Source organism: Lontra canadensis, unplaced genomic scaffold, assembly GCF_010015895.1.
Source record: "Lontra canadensis isolate GAN:19392208 unplaced genomic scaffold, GSC_riverotter_1.0 scaffold28, whole genome shotgun sequence".
In the NCBI taxonomy this organism is placed as follows: domain Eukaryota; kingdom Metazoa; phylum Chordata; class Mammalia; order Carnivora; family Mustelidae; genus Lontra; species Lontra canadensis.
In genome coordinates, this window is record NW_022631022.1 from 20,988,166 (window position 1) to 21,015,384 (window position 27,219).

Below are 27,219 nucleotides of genomic sequence, written 5' to 3' on the forward strand. Positions count from 1 at the left end.
CTGCTGCTGCTAGATTACAGACTGATCCTTTTCTGTAGATCAAGCATACCTCCTCAGTTTCTGTGGGCTAACCAGAATAAACGGGAAATAAGATCGAGGGAACTGGCATTTGGAGATGGCATGGCAGCAGAGACTGGGACCAGGGCACAGAGCAGAGACTGGGCACACTGGGACACGAGGAAGCAGGCAGAGAGAGTACCAGACGGCACAGGCAGGAGACAGGTGCTCTGTGGCTCATCAGCTGAGGAGGAAGATGCAACAGGGATGTGGAGACAACTGTCGAGAGGTGAGCTCATTATGAAGAAGAAATCAGAGAAGGGAAAAAAGCCAGATCCCCCATTTTGACGCCTGCCTCCCAGAAAGACAACACTAAACTGGACATCACTTCTGACTAGAAACAAGATCAGAGAAGTCACTTCAGCCTCAGGCAGTTGATGAAATGACAAGAAGAAAGACTATGATAAAAAGTAGAGAAATCAGAAATTGATAGAAATTATAGTAATTGTCAAACACTGAGACACTGTACATTATGGAGGTGCTGTTTCTAAGCATAACCCCTGATATTTGTAGAATTCTCGGTACCCTTCTTCCCATCTGTTGTCTTTTGGACCTCATTAGCTCTTCAGTGAGGCTCTAAGTACAGGGTATATTTCTGCCTGTATATTTCTCAAACAAGTGAGGAACCAGAGTCTGAAAAGGTGAAGCAAGTCCCGGACATGACATGAAGAATCACTAGAAGACCAGGACTAGAACCCATGTCTTGCAGAGTAACTTGCACTTGACTCAGTATACTTTTCAATTCATGTTGCTTAAGAAAATCCCATCTACCAGGGATCTCTAATGTGTATCCTGGGCAGGGGTTGGGGTACAGAAAATAACGCCCACTTACCAAGACAGTACACTGAGAAGCTGCTGTTCCACAACTCTGAAGGCTGATTGGAAAGCTGCTGGGACATACCTGTGTGCTTTATTCAGGAAACTTGTAAAAATCCTGACAAGTTATAAATGAGTGCATTTTATGAGCGTAAAATCGACTATAGTCTAGCAAATAGAAGGCCTGGGTTCTAACCTACCTCTCTGCCACAAGCTGTGTGATCATTTTTGGTTTGTTGTTTTTTTTTTAAGATTTTGTTTATTTATTTGACAGAGAGAGAGAATACAAGCAGGGGGAGTGGGAGAAGGAGAAGCAGACTCCCCACTGAGCAGGGAGCCCGATGAGAGGCTCAATCCCAGGACCCTGGAATCATGACCTGAGCCAAAGGCAGATGCTTAACTGACTGAGCCGCCCAGGTGCCCCTTGTGTGATCTTAAATTAATCATATTCCCTCTTGAGATTTGAGAATTTTTGACAATGCAAGGAGGTATACTGGATCTGGAAATGATGGCGTTGATGGTTGCATGATGCTGTGAATATACTTCATGCCACTGAATTGCAGCCTTAAAAATGGTTAAAATGGTGTTTTATGTTATATATATTTTACCACAATAAAACTTTTTTTTAAAGAAGTGGATTGTTCTAGATGACCTCCCTTGTGAGTTCCATGAGCCTGTGATATTTTAAAGGCTAAGATTAGAACCACAGACAGAGCAGCCTTCTGATCTCATGGGAACTCCAAGCCATTTTGTGGTTTTTCAGACATTCCTTGCTCTGCTCCAGATTCTGTCAGCACCAGATGGCTTCGTTAGTGGCCTCCATGACAGCTCATCCTTAAAAGCTGAAAATACCCTGGAGCCCCCAATTAGTAGAGGAGCTCCACTGACAGACACTGATGAGCCGGGACTTACAGGTGAGATGTCTGGGCCTTGCTCTGTGGAGCCATCTCTGGCCACAGTTCTAGCTGCATCAGAGGCTTGCGCTCACCGGCTCGCAGCTGTGCTCCGTGCCAACCGGCTGCATTGGGGGAAAGAGCCTCAGGCTTACTAAGATGATAACTGCTCCTATCCCAGTAGAATCGGGTAGTTTTCTGCAATTAAAAAGCTAATTGATTATTTCATTCTAAAAACCTGTTTTATTGAATTCCCTTCCTAATCCCCCCAAAACCCAGCAATTTGCTGAGTGTTTGCTGAGGGGAAGTGGTAAATAGAGCTTTCAGCTCTCTTCCCAGCTTTGGCCACAGATTCATGGAGTCTTCACCTGGAAGGGCTCTGAAATATCCAGTCCAGCTGCCTCGGATTGCAGGTGGAGTAGCTGAGGCTTGGAGGAAGGGAAGGAATTGCGAGCAGGACCTGGGATGCCCCCGCCCCACCACTGGCAGTGCAGTCTGCCCTTTCCACCTCTCTTCTGTTCTTGGGAAGCGAATGTATTTAACCTGATGCCACGTTCTCTAAATCAGAGGAATTTCAGAGGAGAAATTATGATGCTCAATTCATTTAATGCTTCTGTATCATTTGTCAGAAGTCATGTTAATTTGCAGGCCTGTATGTCCGCAGTGGGTCCTTTATTTCCTCCTGGGGAAACAGCTTGTGTCTTTATAAGACAGGAGATTTTGAACAGCCGAAGGCTGTTTTATTAGGCAACTGCTTTGCATAAAGGATTGGCACTTTTTATTTGCCACCATTTAGTCTATTAACTGGAAGTACTGAGCCCCCCTGATACCAAAGATGACTTCAGAAGAGAAACCTGAATAATAAAATATAATACCCCATTCTTGATGGAACCAATCATCTGTTTCCTATCGGGCTGCAGTATCTAATTAAAAATTTTTTTAATCAAAAACTTCCTTGTATTTTATGGCAATTTCGTGACTCTTTTGAAATCCCTTCCCATTTAATTATTATAATGAACATAATTAGTAGTGCTGTCAGCCCTTCACTTTATTTACATTTTATATTGAATAATTAAATGCAGTCTGATAATTAAATTAACTCGAATGACAGATTATTTGAATGCCTGCATATTACCGTATTGGGAATAAGCACCTTTGCATATTCATTTTAGTTAGTGACTTTTTCATTTGGAAAGACCCCATAGATCCCAGCTCTCAGAGCCAGAATCTCTTGTGGCAGGTGAGAGGAGGGATCCCTGTGGCCCCCCCACCCCCACCCAGCTTCTCCAGAGGGAAGCCCTTGCAGATCGCACATCCCTGCACTGTACCAGAAGCTCCAGCACCTCTGGGGAGATCAGAACAGGTGAGGAAGTTGGACAGTGAAGCCTTTGATTCCGCCTGAGCTGTGTGACATGCATTTCCCAGGTCTTTTGTAATTCAATGACTTAGTAAGAAAACCTAAACATTGATTGACTAAACATATCTGAACTGTATCTATTGTGCTCACCTCGGACATTTCCCTGCAAACAAAAACTGGTCACTTTCTTTGTTGTACACCATCTGCAGGTGAGGGAAGCAGAGTGACATTTTCAGAGTGGCAGTTTTCCAGAGCCCCATTTCAGCTTTTAGAACTTACAGAAGGGGCCTAATTCCTACTCAAACATTCTTAGGTCTTTGTCTTTCTCAAAGCGGATGGTCGCAGGTCACACCCATTTGGTAAACTCCTCTGGCCCCACGCAGGTCCATGAATGAAGTCCACTGTGGTGGGCTCAGGGCAGAAACGCCAGCGTTTTAAGCCTTCCTGTTCTCCCAGTGTTGGCAGCTCATTCTTTAGCTGTCACACAGGCATTCAACCTTCTGTATCTTCCTTTGTGGACAAATACAGTTCCTTACATAAAATGGAAATGTATGTCTAAGAAAAGCTTAACAATTTCAACAATATAACCATTTTGAAGTTACACTCTGTTACGGTACCAAAGAAAAATGTGGGATTTTTTTCCCTCCAAAAAAAGAACAAATAACTTTCCTAACTATACATTAGTTTCTGCCCATCCAAACATGTTAACACTTCTAGAATGGCAAAATTTGCCAGTTGCCAGTTTGGGTTGGTTATATTGAAAGTCACCAATTTCACGGAAGCTAAATAAAAGGCACCTCTTACTCCCCTCATCTCTTCGGATGGGTTTTCCAATACAAGGGTAGTTTGGAGCACCATGTGCTCACCCCACATAAAGCCCCTGAGAGCTTGTAGGGAATGCCTGGCTGCCTCCCCAGGGGATCAGCTGGAGCTGATGGCAGCCCCCACTGAGCTTTGGATGGACACTTGCTCCACTCAGCACCAACCCTGGCCATGGATGCTTGTACTGTGTAACTGAGAAAGGAACGTTCTTCGCCCTTTGTGTGGATTGCTTCCTGATTCATAACACTTGTAATTCACACAGATCCTCCTGCATGTGGTCAAGCAGCAGTTGGTAGGGTGGTACCTGAATGGATTCATATTGTGAATCAGTCTGCCCTGAGGTTTTGAACTCCATCGCCAGTGGTTCCTAAAGTCAGATGTCATAGAGGATAAGAGCATGGATGCTTAAGTCAGCTGCTTTGGAAATCCCTATTCTGCTCTACACTAGCAGGATGACTTTGGACAAATTACTGACTGCTGAGCCTCAGTTTTCTCATCTATAAAATGGAGGTGTCACCACTACTTCCCAGCTTGTTGTGCAAATTAGGTGAGACAGCCTAATAGGGCCTGACCCATAGTGAATGCCCATGGACAGAGCAGTTGCTACCCCTTTGCCCTGTTAACACTATCTCATAGCACTAAATAATACACCTGCTTTAGCAATGGGCTAAATTCATAATTTTGACATAGTGATCTGAAAAAAAAAAAAAAGAAGCAGGATCCTATGGATAAACGGTCTTTCCTTTACCGGTTTCCTCAGTTTCTTGTTTTTGAAGAACTCAGATCCAGAACATTCCAGTAAAATAATTGTCCTGAAATCTAACATTAAAGCTTTGAAGTTGAAAGCTAGCCATAGCTTCATCTCAGTGGGACCATAAAAAGCTGGGAACCCACTAAGCCCCTTCAGCATGGCTGTGAGACCAGGAACGTGAGTAGTGTCATTCTGAAGGCTAGTGTCTTGTGTAATTAAACTGCAAGGTGACACGAAGCTAATCACTCCCCTCCAAGTTCCATCCCAAGACGAGGCAGAGCTATAGAAGACGCACAAGGGAAGCCAAGAAATAAACCGTCAGCACCCTCTTTCCAAAGTACCTGAACCCAGACCCTCTGAGAGGGTGAACACTGTTAGGATAGCTGTGCACGGAAATCCCAGTCATCCTTTGCTCCCTGGAAAATCCTCTATTGGGACATCAAATATGTATAAGAAAATGATGCCAGAAGGAACGTCTGATCAGAGTTTAACTCCTGACCGGTGGTAGATCTAATTTTTCTGGGCCTGCCTTGGTCTTCAGTCACTGAGGACCTTTTTCATAAATCACTGAGACAGATTATAAAGAATTAAAGTATCATCACAAAGAAAACCCCTCCACTGAGATAGGAAATTCTATCAAGGACCTCATGAGTCATGGAAAGCCCATCGCCATGGATCAAATGCTGGTGCAGCAGTGAGGGCGGCCCAGTCCTTTCATGGCTGCTCAGCTGAGCTATCCTGGGCACATCTCTGCCCTTCTCTGGGCTTCACTTTCCTGTCTGTCAGAAGAGCCCTTCCTACTCTGATAGAAGATGGATGTATAATTCTGAGACAAAGTGTGAATACATGGCCAGATCAACATAAGTAGATAAATTTAATCATTTTCATTTCTAAGTATAGCATTCACAAATATTCCACTCTAGGCACAGCTGGTCTTGTCACTGTTCCACAAACACACCTTAAGTCTTTGTCCTTGCTGCTTTCTACCTCGAATACTTTTCCCTCAGAAATCAGCATGGTTTGGAGAGGCTTCCAGATTTTTTTTCTCAGATGTCGTATTATCTGACTTTCCCTGACCACAGTATCTAAAACAGTAGATAAGTCCCATGGTTACTGTTTCCCCCCTTTACCTTACTTTATTTTCCTTTATACAGTTCCTGCCATATATTTCCTTTGTCTATCTCCCCATTCCCACTCCCATCCCCACCCCTTCCCACTAGAATGAGGTACCTTGAGAGCAGAGTCTGACCCCAGTGCCACAGCAGTGCCTGGCACTTAGCAGTTACCTAATAAGCATGCGTTTAATGAATGATTGGGCGTTGCGAGGATACAGCTTTCCTTGGGCATAATACTGCAGAAAAGGTTAAAATGGTCCCAGATTTGGAACCATACAATACTTCTGTTTTACTGACCACACTTCCTGACCTGATTTAGAGCTAAAAATTTAAAAGCCATTTCCTCGGCATTACAGGTTATTTGTCTTCTAATCTATTCTAAAAGAAACCCCGTAGTTTTGTTTTTGCTGGAACCAGTAGTTCTGAGATCCAAAGGAAGCTACTGTGTTTGAAGATTTTGCAAATACTGTACTTGAGAAAACAGTGATATGTGATAGGTAGCTTGGGGGGCAGATTTAGGATCATATCCTAGCCACTCTCTTTTCACTTGGATGATAAACGTGGGTCAGCTATCCTGAGTGTCACTTTCCGCAACTATAGCATAGAGACAAACCCTAACTCCTAGGATTGTTGTGAAGAGTAAATTGTCGTCCTTATTACTTGGGTCTCAGATTTAACTCTCAGCTATGGCAGTGGATGCCTGTGGAGTCTTTGCTCACCAAGTTGGTGGCATTGTCATGGCAAATCTACTCTGACTTATGATTGGGTTTAAAAAAGAAAACGTGGGCACCTGGGTGGCTCAGTAGGTTAAGCCGCTGCCTTCGGCTCAGGTCATGATCTCAGAGTCCTGGGATCGAGCCCCGCATCGGGCTCTCTGCTCAGCAGGGAGCCTGCTTCCTCCTCTCTCTCTGCCTGCCTCTCTGCCTACTTGTGATCTCTCTGTCAAATAAATAAATAAAATCTTAAAAAATAAATAAATAAATAAATAAAAAAGAAAACGTTTTTTGACGGGTATGTCCCACTCTAAGAAATCACACTGCAGGAAAATCTATACTCAAAGGCTCCCAAACAACCACATCATTCATTCATTTTAATAACAAATTTCCTAAGGACATCTTTAAATATTTTTCTTCAATCTCTTCACATGCAGGTCCTTTGGGAACGTGTCCCCTTAGTGGGGCATCAGATGCCACACACCATGAGAGAACCTGGTGTATGAGAGGCCCTGTCGTGGCTCTGGCCTCTGCTTTAAGGCCTCAGTAGTATGTTTTTCTAGCTTGATAAGAGGAACATGGACTCTGGAGCCTGGCGACCTAATAAGTTCTTGTCCCAGCTCTACCACTTACTAGTTCCGTGATCCTGCACAAGCCCGCTTCCTCATCTATAAAATAGGGATGGGACCGAGAACACTTCATGGCATTGTTGTGCAAAGTAAATTAGACCATGCACAATGGTGATGAGCACATTTCCTGGGCCAGAAGGATGTTGATGGTAATGTTATTGAAATGGTCACTGTCTGACTCCAGATTCCCTGCTCCTAGTGGGAGAAGCTATGGAGTATGCACTTGCTACTAGCATAGATGGGCCATCTCTGCTGTCTGAGTATGTGTCCCCACCCAGGGAGAAACTGGAGAAAGCTCTATGCGTCTCCTGCCTCCAGGGTCCCTCCGTGGACCTGAAAGATGCAAAAGCACCAGAGGATCCTCTTGTAGATGTCTCTGGGCCCAGTGCACTCAGTGCACTGCTCTGGTATAGCTGCCGAGGGGGGTTGGGAGGGCCAGTCTGGCTCTGGCCAGCTGCCAGCCACCCCTCCCCCAAGGGGCATGGCTTGTTCAGCTGGACATACCTGACAGGTGATAAACATATGCATGTCTGGAGGACACTGAAGGAGAGTCTCCGCTCAGCACTTTGGGCTGGAGAAGTAAGAGGAAGGGAGACCTCACACCCAAATAATTCTCTTTTGTACGGGCAACTGCTAAACTGAAAACACACCACAGAGATAACTCAGAGGTGCATTGAGATTGTGTTAGGAAAAGAAACTGGAAAATGGCTCGCATGAATCAATGTGAACATTTAATGGGTCTTAATTGGAACCTTATCCTACTGTACTTAGAGCAGCGAGATGAAAGCAAAAGAAATCTGAGAGACCATTTATTTCACTCAAGAAAGCAGTAAACTGAAACTACAAAAAGATTTGACTACTATTATATTTTTATGATTAAATAAAATTGTCATAGACTAGTGCTAGTGAGCCCATAAATGCTCCAGGAATGCATCCGTGCTCTCTGACTGCTGTTAGGATGTGACCAGAAAATCTATCAGCCTACGCTCTTCATTTGTTAGCCCTGCTGTTCTCACACCACCCAAGATTTGACCCAAGTTCTCCTCACAGGAATGATCCAAAGTCCACTTGGAATGTCTTTTTTAAGGCATTATTAAAAGCGTCATCTGTCCACCTCCCTCACACATGTCCTGTAATGTTTGTAATGGATGTAATTTTTCTGGTACTATGTGTGTACGTGTCCATGTGTAATTATAAGTTCTCTTTTCTTAAAGAAGCTGCTTTAGAAATCAGAATAGCTACTAGTTGAGAATTTGTGGGAAGCATATTTTGCATAGTGACTTTTTTATTCATGCTTAAGAAAAAAAATAAGCTCTTTTTTTTTTTTTTTAACCATACTTAAGTGTAATATCTGCACAGGTATAGGCAGCATAAGGAGGTCCTATGTGTGAATCCTCATAGCACAGGGTTTTAATATTTCTGCAAGTTTACAGGTCTTCAAAGACCATTTAGCCCAACTCCCCTCATTGCCAAAGAGGAGGAAGACCTGCTCAAAGTCCCCAGCCTCAAGCCTCCTGACAAACTATCTAAGGCTTTCTGTGACCAGCCTTCCCCCTTTCCTCCTCCCCCACCCTGTGGTAGATGGAACACAGATAATGCAAATAAACAGAAAATCCAAAATAAAGTAGTCCCTCAAATGTATGATGATGAGTCTGTATTATTTCCAAGGTCTGTGCTCTTTAGACAAGGTTCTTTCTGAAACATAAATTGAAATGGAACAGGACTTGTGAGCATAGTCCCTGACATATTGTAGAATCCATGACTTTTAGGGTTAGCCAGGTGTTTAAGATAATCTAGCCCAACCTTCTTGTGCTGCAAGATGTGTTTGAAGGGAATTTAGAACATGCTTCATTTGAAAGGTAACTCTTCTCACAGAATAGGCAACATGAAAGAAGGAAAAAGAAGCTCTAACACAGAACAGAATGCTGGAGGTGACTTATTCTTGGGGCGATGCCAGGACCATGTGCTAAGTGTCCATGTGAGCATTCATCCCTCATTCCTTCTCTCGCATATCCACTTCTGCCAAATGCCCAACCTCTGGGAGATGCAGCAAGGAATACAACCCAGATCTTGTCTCGTGGAACCCATAGCCCAGGAGCAGTACTATCAGTGCAGACACTCGGTCCCTCCTTGTCCTTCCTTCAGCAAACATTTAACAAGTGCCTTTGGTGGCCCGGGCACTCTGGACACCCAGGATGCAGTGGGAAACAAAACAGACCAAGTCTACCCTCCAGTTGCTGACATTCTGGGAGGGAAGAAAGGGACAGACCATGAACAAACCTGGATCTGTGCTGGAGTTGCTCTAGGGGTAGTTCATGGTGGAGGTGGTGCTTTGGCTGATGTCTGAAAGATACTCACTGGGTAGCAAGGAAGGAAAGACATTTGAGGCATAGAAAAGACCGTAAGCAAAGGCACCGCCATGTAAAATAGCCTGGCAGGTTCAGAGAACAGCAAGCTGTTCACTCCGACTGGAGTTCAGGGGGTGGGGGAAAGAACGCGAGCTAGGATGCAGAAGCGGGCCAGGCCCAGGTCAAAAAGGGACCCATGTGCTAGATCAAGAACTTGGGCATTTCCTCTCTGGGAGAGGATGAGAAGCCCCTAAACGTTATTAGCAGGAGATGATATGTTCAAACTATATCTCAAAGTTACTCCAGTTTGTGGAGAACAGGAAAATAGGCATCAAGAGTTTCGTACTGGAGCCCCAGGATGGAGCAGGTGCTCCTGGTTCTGAGGTGTTCTCCGCTATGGGAGCCCAGTGGTGTTGGAGGAGCTAGTCTGCCCAGACGCCTCTTCTGCATCCTTCTGCTGGGGGTAACCAGCACTTAGCTGATCTCCCCGAGGAAGCAGAGAACAGCAAGTCAGGGGTCTTCTCAGTTTCCCTGGAGGGAAACAGGAGGACAGCCACTCACCCCTCACTACATGAGGAGACCCTTGTTCCCATAGGATCACCTGCTCTCCGAAGCTTGTGAGAGGCCACACCCCCAGCTATGGGCTTTCGTCTCTCCTCCTGACCCTGGCTGCTTTCCTCCCTCTTTCCCTTCTTCCCTCACTCTCCTTCCTCCTTGACACTGTGCTGGTGCCTGACAGCAATGAATCCCTGGGACCACCAGGAAGAAGGCTAGTGCTTAAAGGGCCTACCTCCCACACAGTCTGCCAAGATCTCTGCATTCAATCTCAGCCTAGAAATCTATTTTATGGCAGGAGCAAGTTTGGGAGGAGAAAAACTTCTTGCAGTGCTAACCAATGGACTTTTCGTGTTTCTCTGCTTTAAATTTGATTGGCTTATTTATGTGGACAGACTTCAAATTTCTCTCCTGTGATACTTAAATAAAGCCACTTCATACCCTCCCTACTCTACCCACAAGGCATCAGGTTAGTGTGTTTGGGGCATGCCGTTTTCTTTCTATGATTCATAGAGGTCACTGACCTCAAGGCCCCTCCTGTCACATTGTTTCTATCCCGGACCCGGGCTTCCCGTATGAATAAGACTGGTCAATAGCGATGTGGACAGAGCGACTTGGCCTGGTCACTGTGACTGCTGCCTCTTTGCCCCAGCATTTGTAGCAGGACCAGTTTTACGGAGAGGAATGTAACAACTACTTTTGTTTCTGGTCTGCTAGAAAAAATATTCTTTGTTCCAATGATTTACAGATTCCCTCTGCTGTCTCTTTTAATGAATCTAGATGTCTAGACACCTATATTTGCCCCTCTGTTGAGGACATCTTGTCTCTGACAAGAAAAAGAAAAAAAAGCAAAACAAGAATTCTTAAGCATGAAGAATCTGCTTGGTAAGATTTAACTATTTGTATACGTGTGTGTGAGTGTATGCTCAACTTACCTTACCACCTGACCGACAGAACTGGCTTGACCTGCAGTTTGACCGGCTCATAAGGGTTGCAGAAGGCAACTGCCACCGCCCCACCCACCCCTGCTCACTGTTCTGTTGTCCCAGGAGGCTGCTGAATTCCACAGGGTGCTGGCCAGCTCTTCTCACAGATACAAAGATGGTATCACCTGACAACCTTGATGGCTCTGACCCAAGTAAGCCCGGGGCCCCGATGCGGCCCTTGGAATTGGGTTTAGGGACCAAACCTCAGCCCTAATTCATTCATTCCCCTGATACTCATTAAGCACCTATCATTTGTAAGGCCCTGCTCTAGGCACCATGCCAGATAGCAGAGAGAGAGCAGTGAGTAAAAGGAGCACAGCCCCTGTCCCTACCGAGTTCACAGCCTTGAGACTTTTGAAAACTGGAGATTTACATCTGTTCTTTGCCTTGAACAAGTGCCCATGTGCCTGGAGCCAAGCAGGGCCATGTGTATGGTTCCGTCTTCTGGTCCATGGCAGACGTGGGGCTGGGGTCCTGAGGAAATAAGTTATTTAGAAACTTGCTGGCAGGCATTCTGAGGATAAATAATTAATAAATAAAGAAATAAAACAAAATGCAGAGCTTCCTAAAACCCATGAGGGAACTCCTAAATAAGGGGGAGATTCAGGATCACTCTTAGATCCTAGCAAAATCAGCAGGCTTCAAATTTGGCCATTTTCCATTTTGTTTCCTTGAATGTGGATGATCTCTAGAGGGCTAAAAATTTCACTATAGACCACCATGATTGTATCCATGATTGACAGGTAGACACACACACATATATATATTTACGTACGTAGGCAAGAAACCGCTATGGAACCTTTCTCTAGCTTATTGCTATTATGTAGTGCCATGGTTTTGGTCGTCAGGGAATGAATTGTTCCCACATAAGTGGTCATTTGCAGATTACCAAAATTACCTTTAAAACATGATGTTCATTTGACATTAACTATTTGTGATCATTTTTTAAAAATATTATAGTTTCCTGCCTTCTTAAACGTTAATTCTATTTAATATATTATATATTTTTTGATGCCTTGAGAAATAATATGTAGGGGCACCTGGGTGGCTCAGTCAGTTAAGCATCGAGCTCTTGGTTTGGGCTCAGGTCATGATCTCTGGGTTGTGAGATCGAGCCCCGAGTGGGCTCCCTCACTCTCTGCCACTCCCCCTGCTCATGCATGCTCGCTCTCTCTCTCTCTCTCAAATAAATAAATAAATCCTTCTTTTAAAAAAAAGAGAAATTAATATCTACCATAGTGTTAGGCATATGAGGATTACTGTGTGTGTAGAAGCAAATTTTAAAGTGTAGAGTACTAAGTAAAGATAATGGGTTCTAATAAGATACTTTACTACAATATGGTAATGTTCTCAAAACCAACTGAAAAGGGTAGGGATAGTTAGTCTTCTACCAAGTGGTTCCAGACAACTTTCTGAATTTTCATTTCTGTTCAAAATAATTTTAATTCCCACCTCTTCATTTATTGCTGTTGACTGATACTGATACTTCTTTCTGTTGTCATTTTATCTCCAGCAGTCTCCTAATTTGCTGATTCCAATCTATTATAGGTCAGAAAACCACTTTTATTAGACTTGCTTCTGAAACATGAATTGGTAGACTGAATTGGAGCTTGTAGAACTTTCCTGTGAGTAATTGACATAGATTTTGTGGAAAGACTGGGCACTCTGAGGGCAGGGATGTCTGTGACTTGTCACTAGCCCCTTCCAGGTGCCTCATACCGCACTTGGCCAGAGTAGATGCTCAGTAAACCTTTCATGAATAGACTAATTTGTCTGCTCGGAGGCCTGCTTGCTTACTTCCTGGTTCTGGGCTAGATTCCAGGTAGTCACAGTTGGAGGAAAGGGGCCCTCTGGGTAAGGAGAATCCGGCTGTTTTCCATTTACATAACAGGATAGACTCCACAGCCTTCCTAGCTGCTCTCCTTGGAATCTTATGCAATGAGTGCAGCAGTTGTCATTTTACAGACGTAAAATCTACAGACTCTCCCAGGCCTGTTCCATTCCTAAACCAGACTCCCCACTACTCAGAACCCCACCTACACTTTCCTTTTTTTTTTTTTCTTTTTTAAATTTAAATTATTCAGGTTATACCAAGGATTCACATTATCAGTATATTATACTCGATAGCATTTGTTTCCAGAGTATCAGACCAGCTTTGTGGGCACTCAGAACTCAGAAGACAGACGGCGGCAAGAGTCACAAGCCAGTGCTCACCGCAGAGCAACACCGCCCAGCAGCCTGCCCTGGAGCGTCTGGCTCTCTCGCAGACCCTCCTTTCAGATCCTTCCATCTTATGGTTTGAGGCAAACCCTTGGTACCACCCAGCACAGCCAAGAACTGGTTATTTGATACCTAGCCAGGCAGAATATAGGTTTTTGAAGAAAGGCCTTTTGTGTTGGTTTAATCTGTGTATGTCGGTTGGTTTAGTCTTTGTGGGATGGCCGTGTGTCATCCTCATCTTCACGTGGCCTGGCAGAGGTGTGCGAGAAGCTGGCTGGCAGCCAGACATGGGAAGGAACTCCAGCCCAGCGACAGAAAGGCTCTGTGCCCAGGAAGGGGCGGCCTCAGGACTCTCACAGCCCTGGGCAGGCCTGGGAGGTGAGAGGCCACCACTCAGAGGAGTTTTCCAGACCCAGCTCCACCAGTGACCAGCTGGGGGGCCTGGGGCAAGTCTCTCGAATTTTCTGAGTGTTAGATTTCTTCTTATAAAAGAGCAGAGTCATCCCTGTCTACCTGCTTCAGAGAGTGTTCAGAGACTGAGACCATGATAGATAAGGGGCTTTATAAACTCTTGAGTACTGGCTCTGCCCGTGACAGGCTTTACATTGTGATGAGTGTTGCTGAGCTTCTAGCAATGCATTGTCCTAGAGGATTTTGGATTCCTTCACAACAAATAAGAGAGCAGTGTCACTTATGACCCGTTTTGGTGGGGGGAAGGTTTGGATCTTTTCCAGAACCCTTCTCTATTACCAGGCCAAGGAGAGCTGAATTGGTACTCAGGACCTTGAGGTTCCCAAGCCCAACTTCCTTCTAGGGTAGAAGATAGCTTATCATAAAATTCATTCTTTAGGGAAGTCAGGAGTCAGTTCGGGCTGTAGTGTTGTTTCTCACGGTTCTGGAGACTGGACGTCTGAAATCAGGGTGCCAGCCTACTTGGGTTCTGAGGAGGACCCTCTTCCAGGTTGCAGACAGCCAACTTCTTGTATTCTCACAGGCAGGAGCAGCCCTGAGAGCTCTCTGAGGTCTCCTCTATAAGGACACTAACCCCATTCATGAGCGCTCCTTCGTTGTCATTTTCAGTCACCTCCCGAAGGCCCCACCTCCTGATGCCATCACACTGGGGGTTAGGATTTCAACATGAGTGGAGGAGGGACATAAACATTCATTCTGTAACAAGGGACAACATATGCAGACCTGCGGCAACATGACGTGAAGCCTATTGAAACCTCTGAGTCAGAAAATGGGCTCTGGACCTAAGAAGAAGAGATGTAGTAGGATTCTTCCCCAAGGCCAGGCACAGATGAATTTGTTAACTAGGAACCCCCTGTCACTTTGATTCACTCATTCCAGTAACTCTCATGTGCCTAGCCCTCCAGGAGAGCAATGGAACACACAAGAGTGAAAGACACAGTCCTGGCCCTTTTGGAACTGGAAATGAAGCTATACACTCTTACATTGGGATTGCTGCTGCCATGTTTTGGGGTTGAAAATGAAAGACTGTTGCTGGCTGTGCTGCCTGGGCAGACTTCCTGGGCTTAAGGATTTCCTTACATGCTTCAAGGGAAGCTCATCACGGGTCTGAATCAGGAGCCCACAACACAAGCCTATTAGCTTTAGCCCTTCTTGCTCTGTTTTCAGATTGACAAGTCTAGCACAACAGCCTCAAGACACACACACACACACACACACACACACACACACACACAGAGGTAGCTAAGCCTCTCTTTCTCTGTACCACTCATCTCTATTTCTTGGATCGTGCTTATGCTGGGATTTTCTTTTCAGAGCTGTCAGAATGCACTTCCTACCCCACCACCGCAAGATCCTGGCTGGCATCCCCAGCTCTGTTTGCAGAGCTCTGTCCTGTGCAGGCAGGGCCAGGGAGAGGCCGTGGCAGTGGCTTCCCAGGTAGCCTGAAGCTTTCTGAGGAGTCCCTGCCAGAATGCAGGGCCTGCTGCTGCCAGACCGCCATTCTAATGTGTAGCTCTTATGGAGAAAGGAGGGTGGGTTGATGGAAAGCACTCATTAGGTCTCATACTGGGAGGGAACTTCTGGTCCTACAAGTATATGGAAGCCAGATCCAGCAGGAGAAGACTTGGAGCAGCAGAACTGGTGAGCTAACCACTCACATTATAGTCACAGATACTGTCTCACTTGCTCCTTGTCTAAACCCTGAAGGCTACCATCTATCTCTTTTTTTTTTTTCTTTTAATTCCAGTGTAGTTAACAGACAGTGTTACATTATTTTCAGGTGTCCAGTATAGCAATTCAACAGTTCTATACAGTCCTCAGTGCTCATGATGATAGGGGTACTCTTAATCCCCCCACCTAGTTCACCCATCCCCCCACCGACCTCCCCTCTGCGAATAATTTATCTGTTCTGTATAGTTGAGAGTCCGTTTTCTTTTCTCCTTTGCTCCTTTGTTTTCTTTCTTAAATTCCAAATATGAGTATTTGTCTTTCTCTGACTTCTTTAATAATATTTCTTTAAAGATATATTTATTTATTTGAGAGAGAGAACACAAGCAAGGCGGAGAAAGGTGCCCCTCTGACTGACTTCTTTCACTTAGCATTATACCCCTCTAGATTCATCCACATAGTTGCAAATGGCAACATTTCATTCTTTTCATGGCTGAGTCATATTCCAGTGTGTATATCCACCATATCATCTTTACCCATTCATCAGTCGATGGACACGCAGGCTGCTTCCCTAAGTTGGCTATTGTAAATAATGCTGCAGTAAACATATGGGAGCATGTGTCTTTTTGAACTAGTGTTTTGGTCTTCTCTGGATAAATACCCACTAGTGGAATTACTGGATCATATGGGAATTCTATTTCATATTTTGAGGAACCTCCATACAGTTTTCCCCAGTGGCGGCACCAGTTTGCATTCTCACCAACACTGCAAGAGGATTCCCCTTTCTCCACATCCTTGCCCACACTTGTCATTTCTTGTGTTTTTTATTTTAGTCATTCTGAATGACACCTCACACCTCAGAGGTGTGAGGTTATATTTCTTTGTGGTTTTGATTTGCATTTCTCTGATGATGAGTGATGTTGAGCATCTTTTCATGTGTCTGTTGGCCATTCAGATCTCTTCTATGGAGAAATGTCTGTTCGTGTCATCTGTCCATTTTTAATTGGATAATTTAGGTTTTAGGTGTTGAGTTGTTTAAGTTTGGTTTTTGGTTTGGTTTGGTTTTCTTTTGGTTTCTTACAGAGAGCATGTGTAGGAGTGGGAATGGGGGTGCAGCAGAGGAAGGGAGAGAGAGAGAGAGAGACAGAATCTTAAGCAGGCTTCATGCCCAGCCAGGATCCCAAAGCAGGACTCAGTCTCAGGACTCCTGAGATCATGACCTGAGCTGAAATCAAGAGTCAGACACTTAAGTGACTGAGCCACCCAGGTACCCCTATTAGCTCATTATACATTTTGGATACTAACCCCTTATGTCATTTGCATATTTCTGCTCCCATTCTGTAGGCTGTCTTTTAGTTTTGTTGATTGTTCCCTTTGCTGTGCAGAATATCTATCCCTATTTTATAGAAAGGACCCTGAGGGTTAAATTGGTTAACTGACCAGAGCTAGCCTTAGGGCCCAGGGCTACCCAACAGCAAGCCCTCTTGAGCCTGTAGATTTGTGACTTACGGCCACTGAGAGACAATTGATTCCCCATCAACTCTGAAATATATCTGGTTAGTGAGGGTAGTCTTTCTTTTTTTTTTTTTTTTTTCCTTTTAATTTTATTTATTTGACAGAGAGAGAGACAGCGAGAGAGGGAATACAAACAGGGGGAGTGGGAGAGGGAGAAGCAGGCTTCCCGCTGAGTAGGGAGCCCAGTGGGGGGCTCCATCCCAGGACCCTGGGATCATGACCTGAGCCGAAGGCAGATGCTTAACAACTGAAATATTATGCTGGCCAGGAGGAGTTGAGGAATCGGCGCTATGCTATGGGCTGAGTTGTGTCCCCCAAAATGCATATTTTGTCCCTTAACCCCCAATGTGACTGTACTTGGAGATGAATAAGGTCATAAGGTGGAGTCTTAATGAGATAGGATTGGTGGCCTTGTAAGACTAGGAAGAGAGCTGTCTCTTTTTGTGTACACTCACCGAGGCAAGGACTCATGGAGGTGTTGGTCTACGCACCAAGAAGAGAGCACTCGTCAACCATGCTGGCACCCTGATCTTAGACTTTCAGGCTCCAGAACTATAAGAATATAAATTTCCGTTGTTTAAGCCATCCAGTCTATGGTATTTTGTTATGGCGGCCTGAACAGACTAAAGCAGGCTGGTATTTGAATCTGGGAGCTTCTGTCCACCTAAAATTCCTCCCTACCCATCTGCCCTGAGGTCCAACCCACCTTCTCAGCACAGCCTTCCACGTTTACCTAAAAGTAATCCTTCCCTCCCACGGGGTCCCCTAATCCTTTGTCCTTCCCTTCTGATGACCCAGTCTCCTTTGTATTAGTTGTCATTTGTGTACATACCTCTGCTCCCTGAGAGCTGAAGCATGGATTCTCTCCGTGTTCCTATAGCACTTGGCACAGGAGGCACTCAGTAAATGTCGGCTGAATTTAGAGCTCTCTCCCGGCTCTGTCTCTCACTGCACCAAGTTATACTTCACCTATACTCTCTACTTTGTGAACGCACAACAATTGGAGCTGGTGGGTGGCCAGAGGTTGGCAGATGAAGGAATCAGCACATCCAGTTATCTAGTCCAGATTCCTTAAAAAAAATTTTTTTTTTTTTTTTTTTTTTACTAGATACCTTCTTAACACTAGCATTCAGATCCTCCTGGCCGTCGAGCAGGCTGTAGTACACATTGGCAGCATGTAAAGCCTTCTTGTAAAGCCCCTTCTTCCCAGAACTGTTGATAGTTCCAAAACAAAGAGGGAGTAGGAGGTCCTCTCCTCCCCACCATCATTCCCCCAAACCCCTGTCAATCATACGAAAGAAAAAAGTGGTGAATACCAGGACATTTGGGTAAGAGATGTCCTTCATTGATGGTGGAATTATGCCCACTGGTTTCTGCTGAGAAGACCAGAGGAAGGACCCATGGCGCTCATAGTACTCTTTCTTGTGTTCTAGTACAGGCAAATAGTTTCCGTATGATTTGTCTTAAATTCAAAGTGTAGGAATCTAGTTTTGAATGAAAAGGAATATATTTAAAGATCCAGCACCCTTGGTCATGTTCTCTTTCTTTATTTGGGCACTGGTGACACAGGTGTGTTCACTTTATAAAAATGGAGCTGTTTACTTAAGAGGTTCCTGTATGTTATGCTTTGATGAAAAGTTTACTTTTGAAAAAATTCTCTACCTTGAAACCCAGAGAAACTGGACCATTTTCCCAGCATTACACGACAAATTGGTGCCCAGAGTAAAGGCACGAACCCAGGCCTCCCAGCTCTTTAGTTAGTACCTATTTGAAACTGTGCCTAAGAGCAAGTGGAAAGTTCAATTTCAATTTCTTTTGATCTGAATGTTTCTGGAAATTCCCCTCATTTCCTTGGAGCCCTGCTGTGTATCTGAAAGTGGACATCATATTGGAGAGTGGGTCTTCTTGTTATTACGGAGCCATCCTGGCCCCCTACATGCTATCTAACTGATGACGATGACGCCCAAAGAAATCTATAGCCAGGCGCCTCCTTTCTCTCGGGGCAGTGGTCTGGAAAGGAGCTCTGTGGGAAGCCCCTTTGGGTGTGTGTTGGCCTGTGTGCCCTGAAAGGAAGGGCGGGTGGCCTGGCCAGGCTCAGGGTAGAATTCACCTTAGGCCTTATCAGCAGCCGCTGGTCTAGAGAAAGGTGACAGACCGATAATTACAGCTCCATCGGGAAGGCAGAGAGAGAGAAAACATCCTTGTAAATCTGAGATTTTTCTTAACTGTTTGCATTTCATTCGTTTGCCAAGACTTTCATATTCCATGATGACTCTCTAAACCTTGGAAAGCTGGAGCAGCTCCTGTGACATTTGACCATGCCAAGGCCTGAGAGCGAGTGACTGGATGAAATAAACATGAGCCCTGCCCTCAGCCCCTGATCTGCATCAAGCCTCTCAGGCAACTCTCTCCTGGCACCGAAGGCCCAATCATGCTCTCTGTGCCCCAGCCTTGCTTCCCCGCCCCTGTGGGAAGTGATCAGCCTAATGACCACTCACCTGTGCTCACTGACCCCAAAATGCCACCCCTCTGTACCGGAACTACCCAGGAGTGGTTTTGCCCACCAGGTCTCGGTGCCCTAGGTTGGCCCTGCCCCGGACTTCCTAATCCTGTCTTCCCACAGTGTCAGAAATGTGGTTTAAAGGACAGTGCTGATGAGATATCCCACTGCCTCACAGCAAGCCAGGGGGTGTGGCTCTTAACCCCCACCCCTTCCCCGGCAGACCCCTTACCTATAACCTGATTAAGTTCTCTCCTGGGTGGTCATGTGGGTAGAGCACCCTACCCAAGGTGACCAAACTTCGTAACTCCATTTGTGTCTTCTGCACTATAGAGACTTAAAAATAGTGGCCTCTGGGAAGTCATCTCATGAGACTCACTTCTTCAACAGGCAAGTGAGAGCCAGCTCCATTCCTGGAAGGAACCTCCAGGCCCCCGAGGGGCTCTGCTTTGGCCCATGAGAGTCAGGAGTCCAGGTGGAGGAAGTTCTCGTTAAGCTTGCACGTTCTGTGCTCATTTACCAGGAACCAGGAGCTGTCGTCTTTGAGTTAACATTGTGCCTGTGCCAGCCAGACTGGCTGGTTTAATATCTTTTCAATTAGTGAATCTTCCAATAATAGCATTTTAACAATGAAGTTCCAAAGAAAAAAACTTCTGCTTCATTTTTGGATAAGGGGGAAAAGAGACTTGTAATAATGGGATCATTATAAATTCTAAAGTGGTGGTCATTTGGCTGTGCTACAAAATTTGTAGCTAATAATTAAAATAAAGCTTTAAGTAAATGCTTTATCAATAAAATAGATGATGGGACATATTTTTCTCAGCCAGTGGTCAGAAACGGCTGCACCTAGCCATGTGCTGAATTGTCACACTGTGAGTCTTTAAAATTCCTGCTGGATTTGAAGGTATTAACAAGTCCCTATCAACATTCTCTAAAGGTTTTTGATGTCATTTGAGCTATTGAACTAAAATATGTGAACTATTACTTTGTTGATTTTGTTCTTAAACCAAACTGCATTATCATCTGAGAGTGTGTTCTTAAAGTATTGTTAAAAGTACTTTGAAAACTTGTAAATCCCTGTAATTTATGTTTCTCCTGCCTCTGCTATTTCACTCTGTCCTTCTGGTTTTAATTTGAATGCAGTCCTGTCTGGGTGTGTACCTGTAAAATTATGTTTTTCCAAGTACAATTTACAGTCCTGACCTTAGATTTTACAGTGTTCCTAGCTTTCTGTGAGCTTCCTCTTATACCAAGAAGTGGGCTTTGGGTCACCAAGCCCTTTCATATTAGAACCGTCTAATCAAGGTTACTTGAAACAGATCTGATTTTGACATTTCTTAGTTTATCATGGAGGCCTAGGGAGTAAATTAGGAGGGCTTCCCTGCAAGCCCATTAATTGCATTGCCCCATTTCTTAAAATGTACACAGTTGTAAACCTAGACTGCTTCAAGACAAGAGTCTCATTTATCTAAACAATTCTCCTTTTAGACTCAATGGCACTGATGGAAACACAGATAAGGAGTTTGGATCAGAGGAAGGATCTTTTGGGGCCTGTGCTTGCTGAAACTTCCCACTCTCCTTACAGTCCCGTTTTCTTTGCAAGGGCTCATCTGCATACGGAATAGGTCTATCTATTCCAGGAGCTAGGTTAGGGGAAGACTGCAGCGGGCAGAGGGGTAGGAGAGGGCATCTTTCTTCTGAGCGAGCTTTCGGCAGGTTTCAAGCAATAGGGCTGCTCTGCTTTAAGGGGGAGAAGGGGCTTTATTAAAGTGGTGTGTATCCTGAATCCATTTCGCAGGCACCCTCTCTCCTTGGCGGCCATGCTCTTTAACTGTGGAGTGTAAATGGCTGCAGAACTCTGGGAAGGAGAGTTCTTTTCTTTCTGTTCCTTTCCAGTATCACTTAGGAGTTCCGAGTCTCTCTTTTTTTGTTTTTCTTGTTCTTTTTCCTCTCCCTGTCTCCTTCCACTCCTTCTGCCTGTCCTCCATGTTTCTTACAGACACTCTTGGGGCTGCAGGAGGAAGGAGCAGGCACGGCTCTCTGGCAGTTGACCTAGGTTCCTTCCTGTTTCAGGTAATCGTACAGTCTGGCCGCCACCCCACGGTCCTGCAGAAGCTCTGCCAGCTGCCCTTCCAGTATTTCAGTGACCCACGGCTGATCAAAGTGCTGTTCCCTTCACTTATCGCTGCTTGTTACAACAACCGTCAGAACAAGATCATTCTGGAGCAAGAGATGAGCTGTGTTTTACTGGCCACGTTCATTCAGGTACCTTCTGTCTCCTGCCTGATCCCCTGGCTTTATGTGTAAGCTAATGCAGTGGAAAAGTAAAAGTGAACCAGCTGTTTATTCTTGCCATCCACAGTATCTTTTGAATTTTGCACGTATCTCTGTGCTTGAAAATTAATTTCTAAAATATGAGGGTAGTAAAGCTGGGGTTGAGTGTTGTGCAACTTCTACTTGGGGGATTTCAAGAAAAGGATATTTTTCCAGTTGATGAAATGGTAAAACCCACACCAAGGAAATGTTTTTAAAAAGATGGCCAGACTTCTTTAAGGCTTTAGCACTGACATGCATCTAGCTTTTAGCCTCGCTGCAGGGAATAGATAAGGATTATGGAAGAAAGATCAAGTAAAACTTCAATTGATTTGTAAGTTTTTAAATAAATGTGATTCATATACACATCTGTGTATGTGTCATAAAATCTTGTTATATTGCTTTTTTAAAAGATCTAATGCTTGTAAGAACGGCCTTATATTTTTATGATCCAGCTCAAGTCTATAGGACTGGAATCAGAATTAGCGCTGGAGCAAAGTATAGCAACGTTTCCGTAGCTAAATTAACTCAGTCAACTGACAATAGAAAATCAAGTTGGCTATTCTTTTTCCTGTTATTGTAGATCATTAATTGTTGAAAATCTTCCATTTTCTTTGAAATGTTCTACCATAAAAACCAGTGTGTTTTTGTTCCATGACGTACATGTGATTAACAGACAATGTTTTCTGTTTGTAATAATGAAACAGAAAGCAGAGCTCTGTATTAGTGTTGTCTCTTATTCTGGCTAATACGCATATATCATTGTTGAAAGGATGCGATCCTTCCTGGCTGGTTAGGATGGCTAAAGAGTCTAGCTTTCTTCACCTTAGACAGCAGTTAGGGGTTTACATTTTTAAACTATCCTCTATCAGATGATCAATCAATAAATACAACTAGATCAGTTGTGTTTAGAAATGTCTACTTGCAGCTTAGTTATTCTCTTTGAGTCTGGGTTCTATTTTCTGAAAAATTTTTCAAAGATATTCAGATCCACAGGTAGGGTATGGATTTTCAACACACAAAAAAAATCTTACAGTTAAATTACAATCTTAATGAAGTCTTACGTAACCATCAATTCAACATTTAAGAATTCTCACATATTCTTAAAGCCTTATGGTTAAAAATTAAATAGAAAATACAATATAGAGGATTTTTAAGACTGATCTTAGAATTCTTTCTCTTATTCAACAGGTAATTCTTTCCCCCCACCGCCCCCGCTCTGGGGTACTGGGCACTGTTCTAGGCACTGGGAATAATCAATCAAAAATAAGCAATCAAAAAATACAGCAATACAAAAATACCCATAAAAATCCGTGCCTTTATAGATCTTTCATTAAAGTTGGGGGAGTCAAACAAACAAACCAACAAAAAAATAAGTCAAACAAATAGCATGTCAGATGGTGTTAAGCGCTGGAAAGAGGGGTAGGGACTGCCAGGGGGGTGATGAGCAGAGAGGCCTCAAACCAAGACAGTGATATTTGAGCAAAGACAATCTTGCATCTATACCAGCTTAGTCCCTTACATTTTCAACTGCCTGGAAAATAATTTCTAAAAGTACAAATGATATCAGACTCTAAAGTAAAGAACATATATATTACTTGTTTTCATCTCGTATCGATCTTAAAGTATTTCTCTCTTTTTTTTTAAGATTTTATTTTTAATTTGACAGAGACATAGCGAGAGAGAGGGAACACAAGCAGGGGGAGTGGGAGAGGGAGAAGCAGACTGCAGGGCTCAATCCCAGGACCCTGAGATCATGACCTGAGCCAAAGGCAGATGCTTAACAACTAACCCAAACAGGCACCCCATCTTAAAGTATTTCTAAGACACAGTTAAATGTAATTTAATGTAACACATTTAACATACGTTTGGACACACACATTTTGTAAATGTTATAGAAATTTCTTATTTGGGATAGCATCTTAGATTAGTGAAATTGAATCAGGTCTTCTTTTCTATAATTATTATCAGGGGAATGAATATATATTAGATTTGAGTTTATAGAATGGTTCTTTGAGGTCCCCACGTGTTAGAGTATTAATAGTCACTAGAAAATGATACTAAAAATAGGAGCTGGTGGTTTGTCATAGGTTTATGAAAATTTACGTATTATGTACGATATTTTTCACTTTCCCTCTAAAAGTAAAATTACTAGACTTTAAAGATTTAGATGTAGATTGTATAAGGCCTTTTAGAATAATGCTTTTTTAAAAAGTGTTAAAAACCTTGCAGTATTTTAGGATAATTAATCTGCCCAAAGCCTTCAGTTTGTTAGCTGAAAGAAAGTTATAGTTTCTACAACAGACAGCAGCATAGCCACTACTGATCCATAGCAAGATGTAAGTCATCACTGTTCGATTTAAATAAGAGAACCTCAACTTCGTAAGCTTTTATATTTGGGCTCCAGAGTATTCATGCTAAGATGGTTCTCTCAGAATTCAGAAGCACATCTGAAGCTGCCCTCAGCGGAATTCTCTGTGTCTAGCTTTGGTATAAAAACACTTTTCTTGTCTCACACAGGATTTTGAACAGACATCAGGTCAGGCAGATAACCAGTCTCATCAGCCCAAAGGTACGTCTCTATTGAAATGAAATTATCGTGTGTTTGTTAGCCAAACAGACATGTTTCTAACTCCACCCTCTGGAACTGTTACAGGAATCAATTTATTACATCACCTAAAACATTTGAGATCTAGATATCAAGTATATTTCAATGAGTAAAGAAACAGACTTTGTCATCAACATGAATACATCAGAACATACAGAGAAATCTATGGAAGTAAAAGAAAAGCACAAAACATCTTTCTGTAATTTATATTCACCTCATGCAAGATACAATAAATGGTGACTAATTACTAAAGAGCCACTTCATAATACAGACAAGCAGATAATTAATATTCACCTACATTCCTCACATAAATGCTAAAATCACATGGGTTTGGTTCAGAATAAAACTATTAATGATAGTAGCCCATATTTTCCCCCTAAATTTTTTATTGAGAATATAAAGTATAAAATTGTTTTGCTTGGAGGAAAAGCCATCAGATTAGCAAGAGTTCAGAAGCCAAAGATTTATAAGCTTTTTTTTTTTCCTGTAGTATTCCTGATGAGGTGTTTCCTATGATCAGAGCGAGAGATGTAGAATCTTAAAGTGCATTTTCACTTTTTTAAATATTCTATTCACACTGTAATTGAGAAGTACAAGTTGCTCTTTGTCTGACTGTCAGGACAGCATCTCTGATTAATGAGACCCTAATACAGATTTTCCCCAATTTTTCCATTAGTGTGATAGTCTTTAGAGTGGCCAGAGGCCCACTTCCAGCAGGACCCTCTAGGGCACCCACAAAGTAGCCCCTACTTGGGGGGGTGAGGAGTCACATTGGACACACACACACACACACACACGTGCACCAATTGTCTATGGGGGCAGGTGTTGAAAAGTACATAGAAAAGAATATAAAGCTGTAACAATATCATGAAAAAAATGTCATGTTTTATTGATTCAGGCATTCAGAGAAGTAAACAGAAAGCTATGCCCCTTTTCAGAAATTCCAGTCAACATCATAGTCAGTACCATTTGTCTAAGCCAGAATTAGTGTGCAAGTTCAGGTCTGCCCTGACTCACTCACAGCCTCTTTTTTAAGCTATTGGAGGCTACATGGGAGAAATCAGTATAATTTGTTACTATTTCTTATAAAGCAATGTCTTCAATCTTGAATATATAAAAATATCTTTAAAAATCTTCGAATGTATTTATTTTTAATTGTACAGCATTTTTTTTTCAGCCAGTAAGAAGTATAGACATTCTTTTTTCCTCCTTTCTCCAGGCTGTAAGGATGAGTCACCATTTGCTACATATCTGGCAGGCAGAGTCCTAAGAGCTGCGTCTGTCTGCGTGGTGGGCTGAGGCCTGTGGGAGTTTCAACTTACTTTCTTTTCCCAGGGCCCATCTTCTCTGACGTCCATGCTTTCTCCAATTATGATGGGCTTAATCCACAATAGAGCAAATGGGGCCTTGTTCTCTGCATTTGTCAGAAAGAGTCATCGTTATATTGGTTACAGCTCCTGATATGCTTACTTGGTTTAAAAGAAACGATTATGCCACACTAAGTGCCAGTCTGCACTTTGGACGTCTGTTCCCCTTTTGCTTAGATTTAGTCCCCATAAAATGTTTCAAGGCAGTTTGAGTTCATCGCCCAGGGAAGCTCCGCATTGTAAGTGTAAAGCAGCTCCTCGTAGCACCACATTCTTAATTGCTAAAGAATTCTGGTGTCCAGTCTTGCTGCTTGATCACTCTCCAGCTACGAAGATGGTTTTCTTTGCCCACATCAATAACCAATAAAGTTCTTACTCATCCCCTCTGCTTTGTTAGATGACTGAACACCAGATTTGAGCTTTTTAAAAGTCATGCTTAAAATATTTTAAATTAGACTATTTTAGAAGATAAACATCAAGTTTACATACAGATTTACCTTTTCAAGGCTATCTTAAGAATGGAATGTCTATCATTTTATTTTGTTCACCATACTTACTTTCCCCCGTTTTCTTATTCTGGAGTCCAAAAACAATCTTTTATAATGTTTTACAGAGGGGGTTAATGTTTGAATATGTGAGAAGCACAAAATCAATTGTGATTTTATATATATATATGTGTGTGTGTGTGTGTGTATATATATGTATATATATATGTGTGTGTGTATATATATGTATATATATACACACACACACATAAATATATATAGTGCTGTAGGTAGAGATAAACAGATCAATTACCTTCTTTATATAAACTTACATCATGGTTTATTTGAAGTGCATGACTCCATTTTGTAGTCAGATATCAAAATAATTTCAGTTGCTTAAACTTCAAAGAATTTAACTATTTTCTTTTTTCCCTCTCAGGAAAATCCCTTGGTTCCCAAGACTATCTTGAACTGGCTAACAGATTTCCTCAGGAGGCCTGGGAAGAAGCTCGACAGTTTTTTTTAAAAAAAGAGAAAAAATAAATGACTTCGTTAGTTCTGTATTTGAGTACCCTTGTTAATATTTTAAATTGTTCAAACAAATGTTCTAACTGTTCCTTAAGAAACTCGTTTTCACATGTTTATACTCTCCCCCTGCACTGTAGATATGGTATATACTTTGCACTATTTATAATGACTGTAGATACTTTAATGGTCTAATTCTGCAAGTTGAGTTTATTTCACTTATGCACAGTATTTTGGAGTTCAGTAACCTACATCCTATGATAATATATACTTTGCATTTGTAACATGGGTGAAATTAGACATTAAATTAGCAAGTCTGTTTTGTTCTTGTAATAAAATAACTTATTCCATTTGCAGTGGTGACTTTTCTTATTAAGGCAGTAAAATTTGGAAAGAAAAATGTTAACTCCAACTCTGGGAGTGTCTTAGTTAAAGACTTGAAGTTAACCTCTAAATTTCCCTTTTTAAGGTGTGGAGTAAAGATGTTTTAACGCTTGGGTATTCT

At 43.0% G+C, this 27,219-nt stretch overlaps 1 protein-coding gene across 3 annotated transcripts in view; it reads left to right on the forward strand.

Moving 5' to 3' along the window:
- The window catches only part of SCAPER (S-phase cyclin A associated protein in the ER), a 460,910-nt gene extending 433,844 nt beyond the window's left edge, over positions 1-27,066 (forward strand). For all 3 annotated transcript variants that reach the window (XM_032865126.1, XM_032865127.1, XM_032865128.1), the window contains 3 exons: positions 21,490-21,681; positions 24,250-24,301; positions 26,629-27,066. In XM_032865126.1, the coding sequence (XP_032721017.1) occupies positions 21,490-21,681; positions 24,250-24,301; positions 26,629-26,732 (348 nt within the window). In that variant the 3' untranslated portion in view covers positions 26,733-27,066. The remainder of the gene's footprint in view (positions 1-21,489; positions 21,682-24,249; positions 24,302-26,628) is intronic.
- Positions 27,067-27,219: the final 153 nt, after the last annotated feature.